General features: G+C 36.8%; 2 protein-coding genes across 2 annotated transcripts in view; both read left to right on the top strand.

Moving 5' to 3' along the window:
* Window positions 1–16,093, top strand: part of ZNF641 (zinc finger protein 641) — a 104,982-nt gene that overhangs the window by 42,823 nt on the left and 46,066 nt on the right. The window lies entirely within an intron of this gene.
* LOC105103827 (olfactory receptor 8S1) lies at window positions 9,651–10,580 on the top strand. The gene has a single exon (XM_010997494.3). It carries the CDS (start codon window positions 9,651–9,653, stop codon window positions 10,578–10,580), a length of 930 nt encoding a protein of 309 aa, XP_010995796.2.

The raw sequence follows: 16,093 nt of genomic DNA, 5'->3' as shown, positions 1-16,093 counted from the left end.
CCCTTGCTTCAGCATACTGTGACTCCCTAATGGAAGCAAGCTAGTTACTCCTTGTATCCTATATTCTTCCATGGTGCTCTGTTGAGTTCCAGGGTTCAAAACCAACATGGCCTGAAAGATGAGATTGGAATTGGGAAAGGAAAGAACTCCATGTTGAAAAAAAATGGTAACAGATGAATATTTATCTCCAATAATCTAGAGAATGTTCCTGGGAGTAAATTTTATTTTTTTCTTAACTAAGGAGAATAAATTTAATTTCTGTGTAGTGTCGTTTTTTGGAACCATTTTTGCATATCTATATTTATTTAGACATCATTTTACATAAACACCTGAGGGAGATCATATCATACCGTCTATTTGTTGGTGGGTTTTTTTTTTTTTTTGGCTTGCGATCCTTTCCACATCTTCTCCTGCTTGTTCTCCACCCAAAGTAACCCATGTTAATCACAGAATACATATCTTTCTTAGCTTTCTCTGCGCTTAAATATTCATGCTCAAGCTTCTGTACACATATGCGTATATATATACATATAGAAGTTTTCCATCTGTGTTTATTTAAAAACTGTATATAATATACACATTTTTCTTCTGTTTGCTTTTGATTCATTAATAATTTATAATGGCATGGCTCTAATTCATTTTTGTGTGTGTGTCAGCATAAAATTCCATCCTGTGAATGTGCCGTAGTTTCTTAAACTATTCCTCTACATATAGGCTCACTTGCTTCCATTTTTGAACCACTGCAAAAATGCTGCAGTAAACATTTTTGAGTGTATAACATGAAATTTAAATGTTTTTATTTCTTTGGGATTGATTCCCAGAAATAGAATTGTAAAGTGTACGTGTATTTCTAATTGTAACTGATGTCACTCAGTTATTTTCCAGGTACGCTACGCTATAGTGCTTCACATCTCCACCAGCAGGGAGTGCCCTTTAACCCTGCTGAGCCTGCGGTGTTATAGTTCATTACACAGTGCTCTTTCATTTTTATTTCAGTTTGCATTCCTCTGCCCTAGGCACTAGGCACTATTAACATCTTTTCACGTATTAGTTGGTCCTTGCATTTGATCTTTTGTGAAGATCGTATCCACAGCCCATTTTTCTTTAGCCTTGTTTGCTGTTTTTAATCAGTATTTTTAGAGCATTTCGCATTTCAGATATATTGACCATTTGTATTCTATGCAGCAGGTTTTCTTTTTTTTTTTTTTTTTTTTTTTAGCTCTGCTGTTTGTTCTTGTCTTTGTTTATGGTGTCTTTTGCCAGGCAAAAGCTTTTAGTCTTTATATATTCATACATGATTTATTTTCTTCAAACATTAAATCTCTTTACCCTTTGTGGTAAAGCTCTATTTCACCTTTGAATTTAAAAATAGTTTCCTAGATATACTTTCTAAGACTTAGTTCTAAGACTTTTGACATTTAAGTCTATAATTATTTGGAATTCATGTTTATACTTACATGGTGTGAAATATATGTCTAACTACATAAAGCTATGATGGATAACAACTGTGGCAGCAACATTTAATAAATAAGCTGTTCTTTTCTAACTGAATTAAAATGGCAGCTGAATCACACATTAAAATCTCAGATAAGTTTATGGTTTTTAAAATTTTAAATCAATGTTTATCTTTTTATTAAATATTTGGTGTTTGGCAAGATGAGATGCCTCAACACCCCCCCCCCCCCACCATTATTCCTTCTCATTATTTTATATAAACTTTCATAGCCTTTATTTAACTTCAAAAAAGTCCTTCTTTGGGATTACAATTTAAATTGCCTTACATTTAAAAACTGGTTTGGAGATAGTAGACATTTTTAATGATGTTGCGTCATCCCAATAAGAATACTTTCACAATAAGAATATTTCTTTCAATCTGTTAGACATCATTTATATCCCTAAATAAAATTTCATGGGCATTCATGCCATCCTTATTAAATGTACCCCATATGTTTTTAAAGTTTCTGTCACTATTGTAAATGGAATGTTTTCTTAATTTTGTTTATAGGTTCTTACTGTTAGTACAGTGAAAAGCTGGCAAATTTTATGTAATTACTGTTGTATCCAGTGTAGTAGATACTGTGGAATGCATTTGTTTACATGCCTTCCAGTCCTGTTCTAGTGTCCAGAAACTAGAAGGTAAAAATTGTATTTGCAAACTTTGTTGGATCTAGGTTTCAAGAAGATTTTGGGGGGTTTCAGTCGGACACATTCATTGAAATATCCTAGGAGGAGAGAGGCAAGATGTAGGGCATTCATCTTGCTGACCTATATCATGGCTGAGGTGGCAAGACTCTGCAGTGGGTAACCGTGGTGAAGTCTTCCTGATTTAGCATCTTCTATGATAGTAGAGACAGCTTTTATCTGGGTTGAAAGTGGCATGACTCTCCTACTGCATGGCATGACTACAGTCAACGAAACAGTAGAACTTGCCTGATTCCTTGGCTGTCCGCACCAGTGGCAGCAGCTTTCCCTGTTACGGCAAAGGAGTGGTCCTAGGGACTGGGTGCATTCTTAACTAGGAGATCATCCTGGTCTCTGCTCCTCCAGCCCTTCTTAATGATTTTTGTAAGCACCGATTCCGCTATCAGATTTCTTTCTGTGATGGCAGCTGAACCCAGATGGATGCATAGTGTACATGGTAGTCACCAATGCTGACTGATGACATAACATTAGAAGAGTTGTTAGTAAAAATAAAAGGTATCGGTGGGTGTTGATGGCCTTCTGCCAATTTCAGCAAAGTCCTATGAGAGATAAGTCCTGTACTTGAAACTGATACAGTTATAAGCATTTGGTTTTGATCCAATGGTCATAATCGGAGATAAGACTAAATTCCTTCCACACTAAAAGACAGAAACCTACTGGCAAAACGAGGTTTTAAGTGTAACTTTCTCACTTAAGCCCTTTGATTCAGATAGCTTCAAGGTAGCCCAGCTAAGGGGGGAGGGTGGAGAGTGGGAGAGGTGATGCAGACCGTGCTTGCTAAGTAAAATTAAGACAATAGGATCTTTAGACTTAAAAATCAAGTCTATTCAAGATTTAGAGCTATGATTACCTACAGAGGGAGTGGCAGCTTACCTTATAAAAGCCAGTGTTACATTAATCCTTAAAGAAAATTCCAGGTACTGAAGCACCAGGCACCAGTAAAAAGCAGGCAGCATGAGAGCTATGCAGCTGCTAAGAAGGACATTCTCACCACTGCTCATCTCAGGTGTTGCCAGGCAGGATAATAGACAAGGAGTATTCCTGAGAGCAGAGCCAGATGCTGGAGAAGGTGATGGATTCGGGAGATCCTACCAAAGAGGAGAACTAGGGCTGTCATGTATGCTACAGCAAGCTTACTTCACAGCCGAGGCAGGAGTCTTCACAGTTTCTGAGCAGATTTGAAAACTGTGACTGCTGTGTTGTTGAAGAAATCTGTACAGTTTTCCTGTGGAGTGTCTACATTCTGGATTTACCCAGTTTTCTTTCTTGTTACTTACCTCGTCCTATCCCACATTTTGTCTTAAGACTTGAGTCCTCTCTTAAAATTTGCATAAGTGGAGTTGTGTGCTTCATGTTGCCTTACATCAGGAGAAATATGAAGTTGGTTATTCTATTTATTTTGATGACAAGATGGATCAGTGGTTTCAGGTGATGATAATCACATCTCTTGATTGTAAAGTTTCCCATTCTTTTTTTACTTGGAGATATTTATAACCACTTACGACCATTGCCTGAGCAGTTATTTTGTTAGAAGTTTCAAAATGGTAATCTTCTAATTTTATTATTCCTTCTGCATTTATTAGCTGGAATTCATCTAATAGAAGTATGTCCTTGTATCCATTAGGGTTTCTTTGGTTACTCTGGAGTGTAATTCATACTAGAAGTTGTAACAACTACTTTATTTCTCTCCTTTTAATTGTAAATTTTCAGTGCAACCTCCATTGATGTTCAATGAACTTTTTCTTTCTATCCTTTTATCAATTGATTAACTGAATGATTTATTGTCCATTGTAATTAAATTGTGTCTTTTTATATATTCAATGTGTTTTAATCAATTTCAGTCATTACTTGGTATTATAATACTCCATTTTTGGCCTGTGGGATGTTGCTATGTCCTCCTGATGATGCATTTCTTACTTTCTGGGACCAAAAAAAAAAAAAATCACAGATTTATTATGTGCACTTCATGTCCTGAACCTGTAATCAGCCATTTTTCTAAGGAATCCTGGTTCCTTTAATGGCATATAGAAACCAAATTCAGGGCACCATAGATGATCACTACTACTGTATCATTACTTCTAGGCTTTTTCAATGGACAGAGCCTTTTAAAGAGAAAAAAATGTAACAAGTTCATGAATATTTCAAACTCAAGTTTAAGATTGCAAAAACTCTTACTTCTTTGATTTTATGTTGTCTCACTTTGTCTGATGCTGAAATATATGTTCCTAACAATATTAGCATAGTATTTGTTTTATCTTTCAAATATATGTCTAGTAGTTTCAAAAACAATACCAGTATTATTACTGACAATAAGACTACTGAGTGAAATACCTCACTGGGGCAGTCCAGTTAAAATCCTATAATCTAAGGTCAGGTGAAATAATTCTTTTCTATTGTGGTTATAGCACTACTTTGATATACAACTAGGCTCATTTGTTTTAGTTTGTTTTTAATTTTAGGATGTTTAAATGTAATCTTTTTTATTTTGTAAAACTCAGAAGTTTTACTCAGAAGTCCATACTAGTAACAAAGTGCGCTCAAAGCAGTGTCGCTTTCATTCTTGTTCCCCCTACCCTGTTTGTTTCCTCCATCGTCTTATACGTAATCATTTTTAAATTTTATACTTCTAATGTTTCTGTTTTGAAAATTAAACAAATTTGTGTGTGTATTGTATGCCCATGGGTGTGTGCTTGCTACTCAGAAGTTAGCATAGTATTTAGACAACCTTACATTTTGCTTTCTTGACAGTGTGTCCCAGATATCACTCCATAGCAATACCCTTCCTTTCTACAGCTTAAAAATGCTCCATCATGTGAGTGTCCAATACTGTGTTTAACTAGTCATCTACTTATGGGGATCTGTGGTGTTTTCAAGTTTTTGCTTTGATAAGTTATGTCACAATGAATAATTTAACACAGATGCACACATGTAAATATTTTGAACCTTCCTTCCAGCCTTACTAAAGTGACATGGGACCATTTACCCAGGTAACCACTTATGAAAAGTAAATTATGAAAACCTCTTGACATTTACTTAATATTAGTCCTTGAGATAACAGTAATTCCTTGGCATCAAAAGATGTCGCTGCTGTTCCTGTATTTCATAGGGCCAGCACCATTCTGATTCCTATGAATATGTTCCCAGTGACTGCGATGGTTAGACCAGGTGTCTTTAACAACTGGAAACTTCTTTCCTACTGGCTCCCTGATCTATGAGGTCAGGTAAGAACGGGAGATATCACAGGAAAGCTACTGAAACTTCTGTTCTGCTTGGACACTTCTTCATGACCATCTATTTCTTGTATAAGATACTAATTTAAAAAATTACTTCACTTGGTTAATATTAATACTGATTAATGTTAAATCCAGCTGAATTTCTCACACACATATAAGAAGATAATCTGGAGGTTAGCTGTGAGTCTGGTTTCAGATCCCAAGTGAATTCTCTGAGGGTCCATATGGCCTGTATGTTCCTAAGGGAAAATGCTGGTTTTTTTTCACAGGTTCCAAATTCACTTCTCCTACCCTGCCTCTCTTCAGTTCCCAGCGGACTAGCAAGAAAGCTCATCTAGGAGTTCAAATTGATTGCTTCAGTTGGCAAGCTGCAAAAGTCACACATGAGAAAGTCCCATATGTCTTTTTAAAAGTTCAAGCTTCTTAGCAAACGAGTCCAGACGAACTTCAAGCTGTAACTCCTAGGAATATAGATTGTTGAGCTGTCCTCTGGGTTCCTTAGTTCAACCTAAACTAACTGCTCTTTTGATTGGCTAGACATCAGAATCCTTTGTTAAGATAATGCTATCAGCAAAATATTTAGAGTCATAGAGGAAAAGGTGTGAACTAATGGTCGTGTACTCGCTGACTCAGAAAGTCAAAGTTAAACAGATAGTATGAGATACATGAGAGAAATTAATACAACCTGTCAAGAACTTAAAATTTCCAAGATATTTCTCCTTCTTTTCTTCAAAACCATAACAGGATAAGAGTACAAATAAGATTCTGAACACTTTCTCTGTAAGTGACAAGCTTTTTGGAATGTGAGCTAATGTATTTCCTTTTTTCCCCCCCCTCTCTCAGCCTCCTAGACAGAAAACTATGTCTATTCTCAGAGTTGGGAAGTTATTGTACAACTTTTAAAAAATGAATATCACTTGATCCTCGATCTCCTTACCTATTGACTCAAAGCTTAGGATATTGTCTCTACTAGGAGGAGCCATGAGCATGAACATGTTCTGAATCCTCTGATGATTTGTCCCTGCCTAACCTACTCCTAGAGGTACTTCCTTCTTCCCTTCACTCCCTTCCTCTCTTCTTGCTTCCTAAGAGACTTAGCTTCCCTTTGAGGTCTCCCATCTCCTCACTTTTCTCCTGTTTGAACTCTGTCTCCAGGTCTAGGGACAGCTCTTCTGCAATACGGCTTCAGATTATCTCTTCCCTGACATGCGTTGGTCGACTCCTCTGAAATACCCTTCTTCTTCCTCTTTCTGATTCAACAATTACAATATATCAGAAATCCTATTTCCAGCTCTTTGTGTATAAGCTAATTCAACCTTTCCAAATGTAAGATATGTTGTTTCCCCCAAGTTTACTCAGTTTACATATGGAAAAATTATAATTTAAAAGATCAAACAATATCACAAAAGTTAGACAGTAAGTGACATAATTGGGTTATATCATACATATACCTGTCTCTAAATTGCAGGGTGTTGGCAACATTCTGCTACACTTACTGAACCTCAGGCATAAATCCTGTTTATCTTAGAGAAACTGAGTCCACCATCTGTGAGCAACCCAGGTAGGGATATGGTAGGAAATTAGGGGTGTATTTTCCACTCTTCATGCCTTAAACTGTCTCCTCATCAATCAATCGCAGTCTTATGAGCTTCAGGGAGTTGCTTTATCTGAAATTAAAATAATCTTAAGATGGCCTAGCCCTGGGACATGGAGGACAGGATCAAGGTACAATCTGAGCAAAAACATAAAATAGGTTATGGCTATCTCCAATACCTGCTTAGCTCTGGCTTTAGTATTTTTTATTTCATACCAGGTGCCTCTTCATAAACCCAGGGCTTTAATCTCCTTTATGATCAGGCCTATCTTCCCAGATCAATAATATGCCGGATTTAGAAGAATATTTTATGTATTCCAAAAAATATGCTGGACCGCTTTCTCCTCTTGCTTCCTACTCATTCCTACACTTATTAATGTTCTCTGCTAATACTTTCTGATCAGCATTATGAGATAAAGTCACATGTCATTCTGCAGTGACTAATCCTTAGTTGTGTTTCCTTTGGACAGGATCCAGCAAACTCCCTCCATCTAATAATGTTTAATATCTGGCAACAAAACTACTATGTCGTACTTTCCAAAGTTGTTGACATTTTATGTTTAGTAACAGCAGAAGAAAGAAATCCCTAATGGTGACACTTTAGACATCAGCCACAATAAAAAAGACTCGTTTTTATTATTTTATTTATTTACTTATTTTGAGGGAATCCCTCTAACACTCCACAAATTCCCTAAAAAGAAATCTGATGCTCCACTTCTGTGGAATTCAAGCCCCTGGACAGCAGCTTTTCTTCCTGTCACTGTGCTATACGTGTGCAAATACACTATGCAAGCTTATCCCATCTTTTGCCTTCTTGAAAGGATAAAATTCTTCCCATAATTCCATTGAATCTTTTGAGTTAGTAAGTAGGGATATATTTGGAGGTGGGAGATAGGAAAAGGGGTTTTTCTTTGTATTGCCCTGAGATTATGTCTCAGAGACATGGCAACCCCTTCCATCCACACCCTGGGTAATGTGGGCCTTTTATACAACATAAAGGATTTCACATTTTGATTCTTTATGAGCTGCTTTGCTGTATCCTCTGGAGATGATGTGGTGATCTGAGCACTAGGTGCCCAAGTGGACACTAATCAGATCTAAATTAATGAGTGAAACTTGAAAATTTTAGCCATAATTTTCATATTTTCTTCCTCTCAAAACTGGAAATAAATATGCATATATTAGAAAAATAATATACATAATTTATCCTTATTGTAAACGTATTTCACTACAAATATTAATTTTCAATAGAATTCGTCCCAGTTCTGCCCTAATGCAAGATTCTCAACACTAGGTGCACAAGCTGAATAATTTTCCCTGGATGTGAATAATTTGTCATTGGGTCTCAAAGTGTTATTGCCACCACCTGATGCTACTGGTTATTCAGACAGGTAATTGAACTTAGTCATTCAGTGCTTGGTTAGCAGTAGTCAAGGGAAGAGAGACCCTAATTCCCTTTGACCAGCCCCACATCTGAATATCAAGCATCCCTCTATCTAACCACTATCTCCAAATCTTACAACCGGCTTCCACTAGTGTCCCTAGAGAAGCAATACCTCAAACCCAAACCAGTGACTTTATGGCTTTTGCCCTAGCCATAATCCTCTGCATCACACTGCCTCCCATTTAATTCCTTGCCACCCTTGTTTCTGTGATTCATTCACTTTGTAAGCATGCTTTACTTCCTTATCTCTTTTTTTTTTCTTTGTCACTGCATATGCCTGGAAAAAAATCAAACCCCATTTAAAACCAAATATGTCTGCTCTACACATGTGCTTAAGCAGCTAAATATTACTGAGACAATCACACACTTGTTCAAATTAGCCTCAGAATTTCAAATGGGTGAATATATCACCAGTTAATCCTACTGTGTTTCTTTAGTAAATTAGTCTTCCACTTGATTTGCCTGAGTTTTGTATTCTTTGTTCATCAAAATCCCTCACCGCCACCTCATTAAAAACACATACCACACACACACACACACACACAGAGGTAGGTAGGTAGGTAAGTAGATAGATAAATAGACAGATAGGTAGACAGACAGACAGTTAGATAAACTCTTTTCATGATCTCATCTCACAATTCTTCAAAAACTTTGCAGCTATCAAAACATCTCTTGTATTTCAGCCATAAAATCCACCAAGCCAGCTGCCTCAGGTCCCCTCTCTTTACCTGCCCTTCTGTTTACAAAAGATAAAGGGCCCCTCCTCCTATCTATGGACAAAACTTCATCTGTGCTTTGTATGGATTTCATTCCTTTTCCCTTTCTTAAGGACTATACTTTTGCTGTTAACTTCTTACTCTGCTACATCAATAAATTTTCTCTGTTTCCACCGAGTATCCAAAATTCTGTTTGCATTAATACCCATCTTAAGAATAAAAGAAACCTCTGGAGGCATGAGACAAGGGTCCACAAAATTACACACGGAACTGATAGAGGGGTGGTAGAGTGCCACGCAACAATACCAAAGTTACTATCATGATGATTAAGAAGTTAGCTTAGGAATATGTCAACATGATTTCCAGCACCACTGTGGTGGCTAAGGCAGTGGGGTAATTAGGAGGCACAAAAGAAGTTTTAATGTCTCTCTTGGATTCCCAGGGTAAATCTTTTTCTCACTATGGGAAACCACAGCATGTTCAGTGAGTTCATCCTCCTTGGATTTTCTGCTGACCCTCAGACCCAGACTGTGCTCTTCATGTTCTTTCTGGTGATTCACCTCCTGACTCTGATGGGGAACCTGGTGATGCTGCTGATGATTAGGGCTGATTTTCACCTGCACACACCCATGTACTTCTTTTTGGGACAACTGTCTTTCCTGGACCTCTGCCACTCATCTGTCACAGTCCCCAAGATGCTGGAGAATCGGCTTTCTGAAAGTAAAACCATCTTTGTAGAGAGCTGCCTGGCTCAGGCCTTCTTTGTGTTTGCCACCGGGGCCACTGAGGCCTGCCTGCTGGCTGTGATGGCCTATGACCGCTACGTAGCCATCAGCTGCCCTCTGCTCTGTGGCCAGCTGATGAACAAGCAGCTCTGTGCTGGGCTGGTGTGGGGCTCCTGGAGCCTGGCCTTTGTTGATGCTCTCATCAATATCCTCCTGGCTGCCAGTTTAGACTATTGTGAGGACCAAACTATTCCCCACTTCAGCTGTGAGCTGTCTTCTCTCTTCCCTCTGTCTTGCTCTGATACCTCCCCCAATTTCACACTCCTGCTCTGCTCTTCTGTCTTGCATTTCTTTGGAACCTTCATTATGATTGTTTCCTCCTATGCCCGCATTGTCTCCACCATCCTGAGCATCAGCTCCACCTCAGGCAGAAGCAAGGCCTTCTCCACCTGCTCCTCCCACCTCACTACTGTGATCTTGTTCTATGGCTCAGGCTTCCTCAGCTATCTCTTGCCAACCTCCGGATCCCCCCTGGAGATGGTCTTCTCCTTGCAGTACAGTGTGGTCACTCCCATGCTGAATCCTCTTATCTACAGCCTGCAGAACAAAGAGGTGAGGGTTGCTCTGGGAAGAATGTTAAGAAGATATGTTAACTTTTTCACATAGTGGACCAGAGAAACAGGACCACAGAGAAGCTAAACTATTCTGTAACAAGATACATGATAACTGGAAATTAAGATTTTTTTTTTAGCGTTCTTAGAAACATCTTTATTAGAAGTGTTTTTAACTTTAAGTGTTTTAAGTTTATAAGAAGTGTTCTACTACATGCATTACAAAATGAGGATCACTTCCCTTCACTGATATGATACTGGTCTGAACTCAGCTTGCAAGTAGTGTTCTTAGAAAAAAGGAATTATGTCTTGATTGACCATCATGCAAGCTATTGAAAGATACGTATATGTCAGCATCTTCATACATGCTTAAGAAGGCAAGCTCTATTCATAGAATGATTAATGATTAACAGTCAGCCCTCTTCAGAGGAAGAGCAATGGGTCAGATAATTTTCCAAGGTATCATTTATATATTTATGTTGTAGAACTATCTGTTATTTTTGCTGACCCAATATGCTTTCTTTTCACCCTTCCTCCAGTAACTGCACACCACTTTTGCTTTGGGAAATTAACACTTCCCTATTTTATGTAGCCCAGTGGAACTCTCCATGATGCCCTCTGTCCCCACTCACCACAAGGAGACCATGTGACCCACAGAAGGCCAGTCATTCTACCCCTGCCTCCTCACAGGAGAGAGCTCAAGCCCTGCTGCTACTGAGGTCTCCAGTGGTTCCATGCCAGCTGGGCTTCCTCCCTGGTTTTTCAACAAGCAAAATAACAATAGCAGACTTTTAAATAAAGACCCTTACCTTAAGTGTTTATATATATATATTTATATATATATATATGTATAGTCTTTAATTATCTCAACAACTTTGTATGAACTAAGTACTATTATTCCTATTTTACAAATAAATAAGTGAGAACCAGAGATGTTGCCTACAGGTAAGGGGAGCTGGCATTTCAAACCAGTAGGTCTGAATCCAGAGTCCATTTTCACAGACCCTTTCTTGAGTCTGGTATTTTGCAAAACATCTTTTTCCTTATTAGTGTGAAGCAAATTCAAATTATGTTGTCTGGGAACAAAGAGTTCACACTGGTACTCAAATTGGCACTAAGAACTGAATTATGTTCTTCACTTGACCCCCAGTGGGAGTTTTTTGATTAATTAACATAGGAGAAGGTGCAAAAGACAGCAAATCTTCTATTTGCATTCTCTGACAAGAATATATACACCATGGTATTCAATGGAAAACATGTACTTACCACCTGTGATCACCTAAATTTTTGCATTCACTGGGAGTGAAACTTGAGTGGCTAAGAAGCTGCAGCTGTCATCCATTATGGTGGAGATAAAAATATTAAGACTCAAGTAAGACCCAATAATTTCAAGCAAGACAGATTCAAATCTTTTGTCCATTTTTAAAAAGGATTGGTGTTTTTGATATTGAGCTCTATAAGCTCTTTATGTATTTTGGATAAGCTCTTTATATATTTTGGATATTAACTCCTTATCAGACATATCATTTGCAAAAATCTTCCATTTAATAGGTTGTCTTTTCATTTTATTGCTGGTATCCTTTGCTGTGAAAAAGCTTTTAAGTTTTATTAGGTCCTGTTTATTTATTTTTGCTTTTGTCTTCCTTGCCTGAGGAGACAGATTAAAAAAAATTACTGCCAAGACTGATGTCAAAGAGTGTACTGTCTGTGTTTTCTTTGAGGAGATTTACAGTTTCCATTCCTACATATAGGTCTTTAATATATTTTGAGTTTATTTTTGTATATGGTGTGATAAAATGTTCTCACTCATTTACATGTAGCTGTTCAGTTTTCCTACCACCACTTATTGAACAGACTGTTTTTTCCTCCATTGTATATTCTTGCCTCCTCTGTTATAGATTAGTTGACCATAAGTGCATTAGTTTATTTCTGGGCTCTCTGTTCCGTTCCATTGATCTTTGTGTCTGTTCTGTGCTAGTCCCATAGTGTTTTGATTACTGCAGCTTTGTAGTACATTCCAAAGTCAGGAAACGTGGAACCTCCAGCTTTATTTATTTATTTATTTTTTTAAATCAAAGTTGCTTTTTGGTGCTCAGGGTCTTTTGTAGTTCCATACAAATTATAGGATTATGTGTTCTAATTATGTGAAAAATGTCACGGTAATTTTTATAGATTGCTTTCTGCAGTATGCAAAGTTTCTCCTGAAAAACCAGGTGATAGCGTTCTAGGGATTCCTTTGTATGTGACTTTTTTTCCCCTCTTGCTGCCTTTTTTCTCTTCCTGCTGCCTTTAAAATTCTCCCTTTAACTTTTGCCATTTTCATTATGATATTAATAAGTGTAACTGGTGTAAGTCTGTTTGGGTTCATCTTGTTTGGGACTCTATGTGCTTCCTGTACCTGGATGTCTGTTTCCTTTTTCAGGTTCAGGAAGTTTTCATCCATATGCTAATCAAAAATATTTTCTACCTCTTTCTCTCTTCTCCTTCTGGGAATATAGTATACCCGTATAGTGCAAATGTTAGTATGCTTGATGTTGTCCCAGAGGTCCCTTCAACTATACTCATTTTTAAAAATTCGTTTTTCCTTTTGCTGTTCTGATTGGGTGATTTCCATTAGTATATGTTTTTGAGGTTCATCCATTTTGGTAGCATGTATCAGTACTTCATTTTAGTCTTCATATTGTTACTGTTTGCAGATACATCTTTCTCTACCTTTTAATTTTCATTTTATTTGTATCTTTAATCTAAGGTGTTTCCCTTTTAGACAGCATATAGCTACACCTAATTTTTTAATCCAGTCTGGCCAAATGAGGCTTTGATTACACTGTTTAAATCAATTTACATTTAATATAACTATCAATATGGTTAGACTTAGTCTGTCACTTAGCCATTTGTTTTCTATAAATCTCATGTCTTTTTTGTTCCTTTGTTTCTGCTTTACTGCTTTCTTTTTTATTAGGTAGGTATTTTCTAATGTTCCACTTCTTTTCTTTTGTTGATTTTCCCAACATGTTTTTTGAATTATTTTCTTGGTTACTGCTCTAGTGTAATGTTTCTCAAAAGGGGATATTTCTTCCCTTAAGGGAACACTTGACAGTGCCTTAAAATGAAATAAAGAGTTTTTCAAACAGAGGAAAGCTGAAAAAAATTCATGTTAGTAGAACTGACTACAAGGATGTTAAAGTAAATTCTTCAGGCAGGTGACCAATGATACTATATGGAAATTTGGATCTACACAAAGTTTGCCAAAATGGCAAACATGCATATAAATATAAAAAGCATTTATCTTATTCATTAATCTTCTTAAAACATAGTTGACTGCTTAAAGCAAATATAGTAACAGTGTATTTGGGGGCATGTAATATGTGTAGAATTAAAATGTATGACAACAATAGCACATAAGACAGAAAGGGGGGAATGAAAGTGTAGTGTTGTATAGTTCCAATACTATTTATGAAGTTGTACAATATTATTTATAGGTAGTCTCTGATAAGTTAAAGATACTGCTAGCATCATAATTATGAGAAACTCAGTTTTGTCACCAAGATCAGGCATGAGGCAAGAATGTCTTCTCTCACCATTCCTTTTCCATATCATACTGGAAGTTATAGCTAATACAATAAGACGAGAAAAAGAAATAAAAAGTATACAGATTGGGAAGGGAGAAATAAAATTGTCTTTGTTCATAGATGACATGACCATCTATGTAGAAAATCCAAAACAATTGACAAAAATACTCCTAGAACTAATGGGCATTTACATCAGAGTTGCAGGATACTAGGTTAATAGGCAAAACTCAGTTGCTTTTCTAAAAATCAGCTATGAACAACTGGAGTTTGAAATTAAAAATATACCCTTTACATTGACACCAAACAATGAAATGCTTAGGTATAAATCTAACAAAATGTATATACAAGATCTGTATGAGAAAAATGACAAAACTCAGATGAACACAATTAAAGGAGAAGTAAATAAATGCAGTGGTATTCCATATTCATGGATAGGAAGATTCAATTCTGCCAAAATGTCAGTCCTTCCCAACTTTATATGTAGATTCAGTGCAATCCCAATCAAAATTCCAGCAAGTTATTTTTGTAGACATTGACAGACTGATTCTAAAGTTGACATAGAAGGCAAAAGACCCAGAATAACAAACATGATACTGAAGGAGAAGAACAAAGTTGGAAGACTGACACTGCCCTACTTCAAGACTTACAATAAAGTTACAGTAATCAAGACAGTGTGGTATTGGTGAAAGAACAGACAAATCAGTGGAATAGAATAAAGAGCCCAGAAATAATCTACACATATATAGTAACTGATCTTTGCAAAGGAGCAAAGGCAGTAGAATGGAGCAAAGATAGTCTTTTCAACAAATGGTGCCAAAACAGCTGGACATCCACACGTGAAAGAAAAAAGAATCTAAACACAGACTTTACACCCTTAACAAAATTACCTCAAAATATATCACAGAATTAAATATCAAATGCAGACTATAAAAGTCCTGGAAGTTAACACAGGAGAAAACCTAGAAGACCTTGGGTATGGCTATGACTTTTTAGATACAACACCAAAGACATGATTAATGAGAGAAATAATTGATATGCCAGACTTCACTGAGATTAAAAACTTCTGCTCTGTGAACATTGTCAAGAGAATGAGAAGATAAGGCACAGATTGTGAGAAAATATTTGCAAAAGACACATCAGATAAAGGACTGTTACCCAAAATATACAAAGAACCCCTATAACTCAACAATTTAAAAAATCCTAATTAAAAAATAGGCCAAATACTTTAATGCACACCTTTCAAAGAAGATATACAGATAGCAAGTAAGCATATGAAAAGGTGTTCTGTAACATATGTAATCAGGGAAATGCAAATTGAAACATAAATGAGAAACCACCATACACCCTTTAGAACTGGCAAAATCTAAAATACTGACAACACCAAAAACTGGTAGGGATGTGGAGCAACAGGAATTCTGATTCACTGCTGGTGGGAATGTAAATGTAAAATGGGATAGTCACTTTGGAAGGCAGTTTGATATTTCTTACAAAACTAAAAATACTCTTGCCATAATCCAGTAATCATGCCCCTTGGTATTTATTCAAGGGAGTTAAACACTTAAGTTCACACAGAAACTGGCACATTGTTGTTTATAGCATCTTTATTAATAATTCCCCAAATTTGGAAGTAACCACGATGTCCTTCAGTAAGGGAATGAATATATTGTGGTACATCCAAACAATGGAATATTATTCAGTGCTAAAGAGGAATCGCTATCAAGTCATAAAAAGACTTCTTATCTAAGAAGAAACCTTAAATGCATATTATTAAGTAAACAGAGCCAATCTGGAAAGGCTATATACTTTGATTCCAACTGTATGACATTCTGGAAAAGGCAAAACTGTGGAGACAATATAAAGATCAGTGATTGCCTGGGGTTGGGGTAGGGGAAATGATGAATAGGTGGAATACCGAGGATTTGGGGTAGGGGAGAAGTGAAACTGCCCTGTATAATACAGACAGATACATGTCCTGTTGAGACATGTCTGTTAACTTGGT

This window comes from Camelus dromedarius, chromosome 11 (genome assembly GCF_036321535.1).
Source record: "Camelus dromedarius isolate mCamDro1 chromosome 11, mCamDro1.pat, whole genome shotgun sequence".
NCBI classification, from domain to species: domain Eukaryota; kingdom Metazoa; phylum Chordata; class Mammalia; order Artiodactyla; family Camelidae; genus Camelus; species Camelus dromedarius.
The sequence above is the reverse complement of the archived record's forward strand: the minus strand, read 5'-3'. Positions and strand labels throughout refer to the sequence as shown.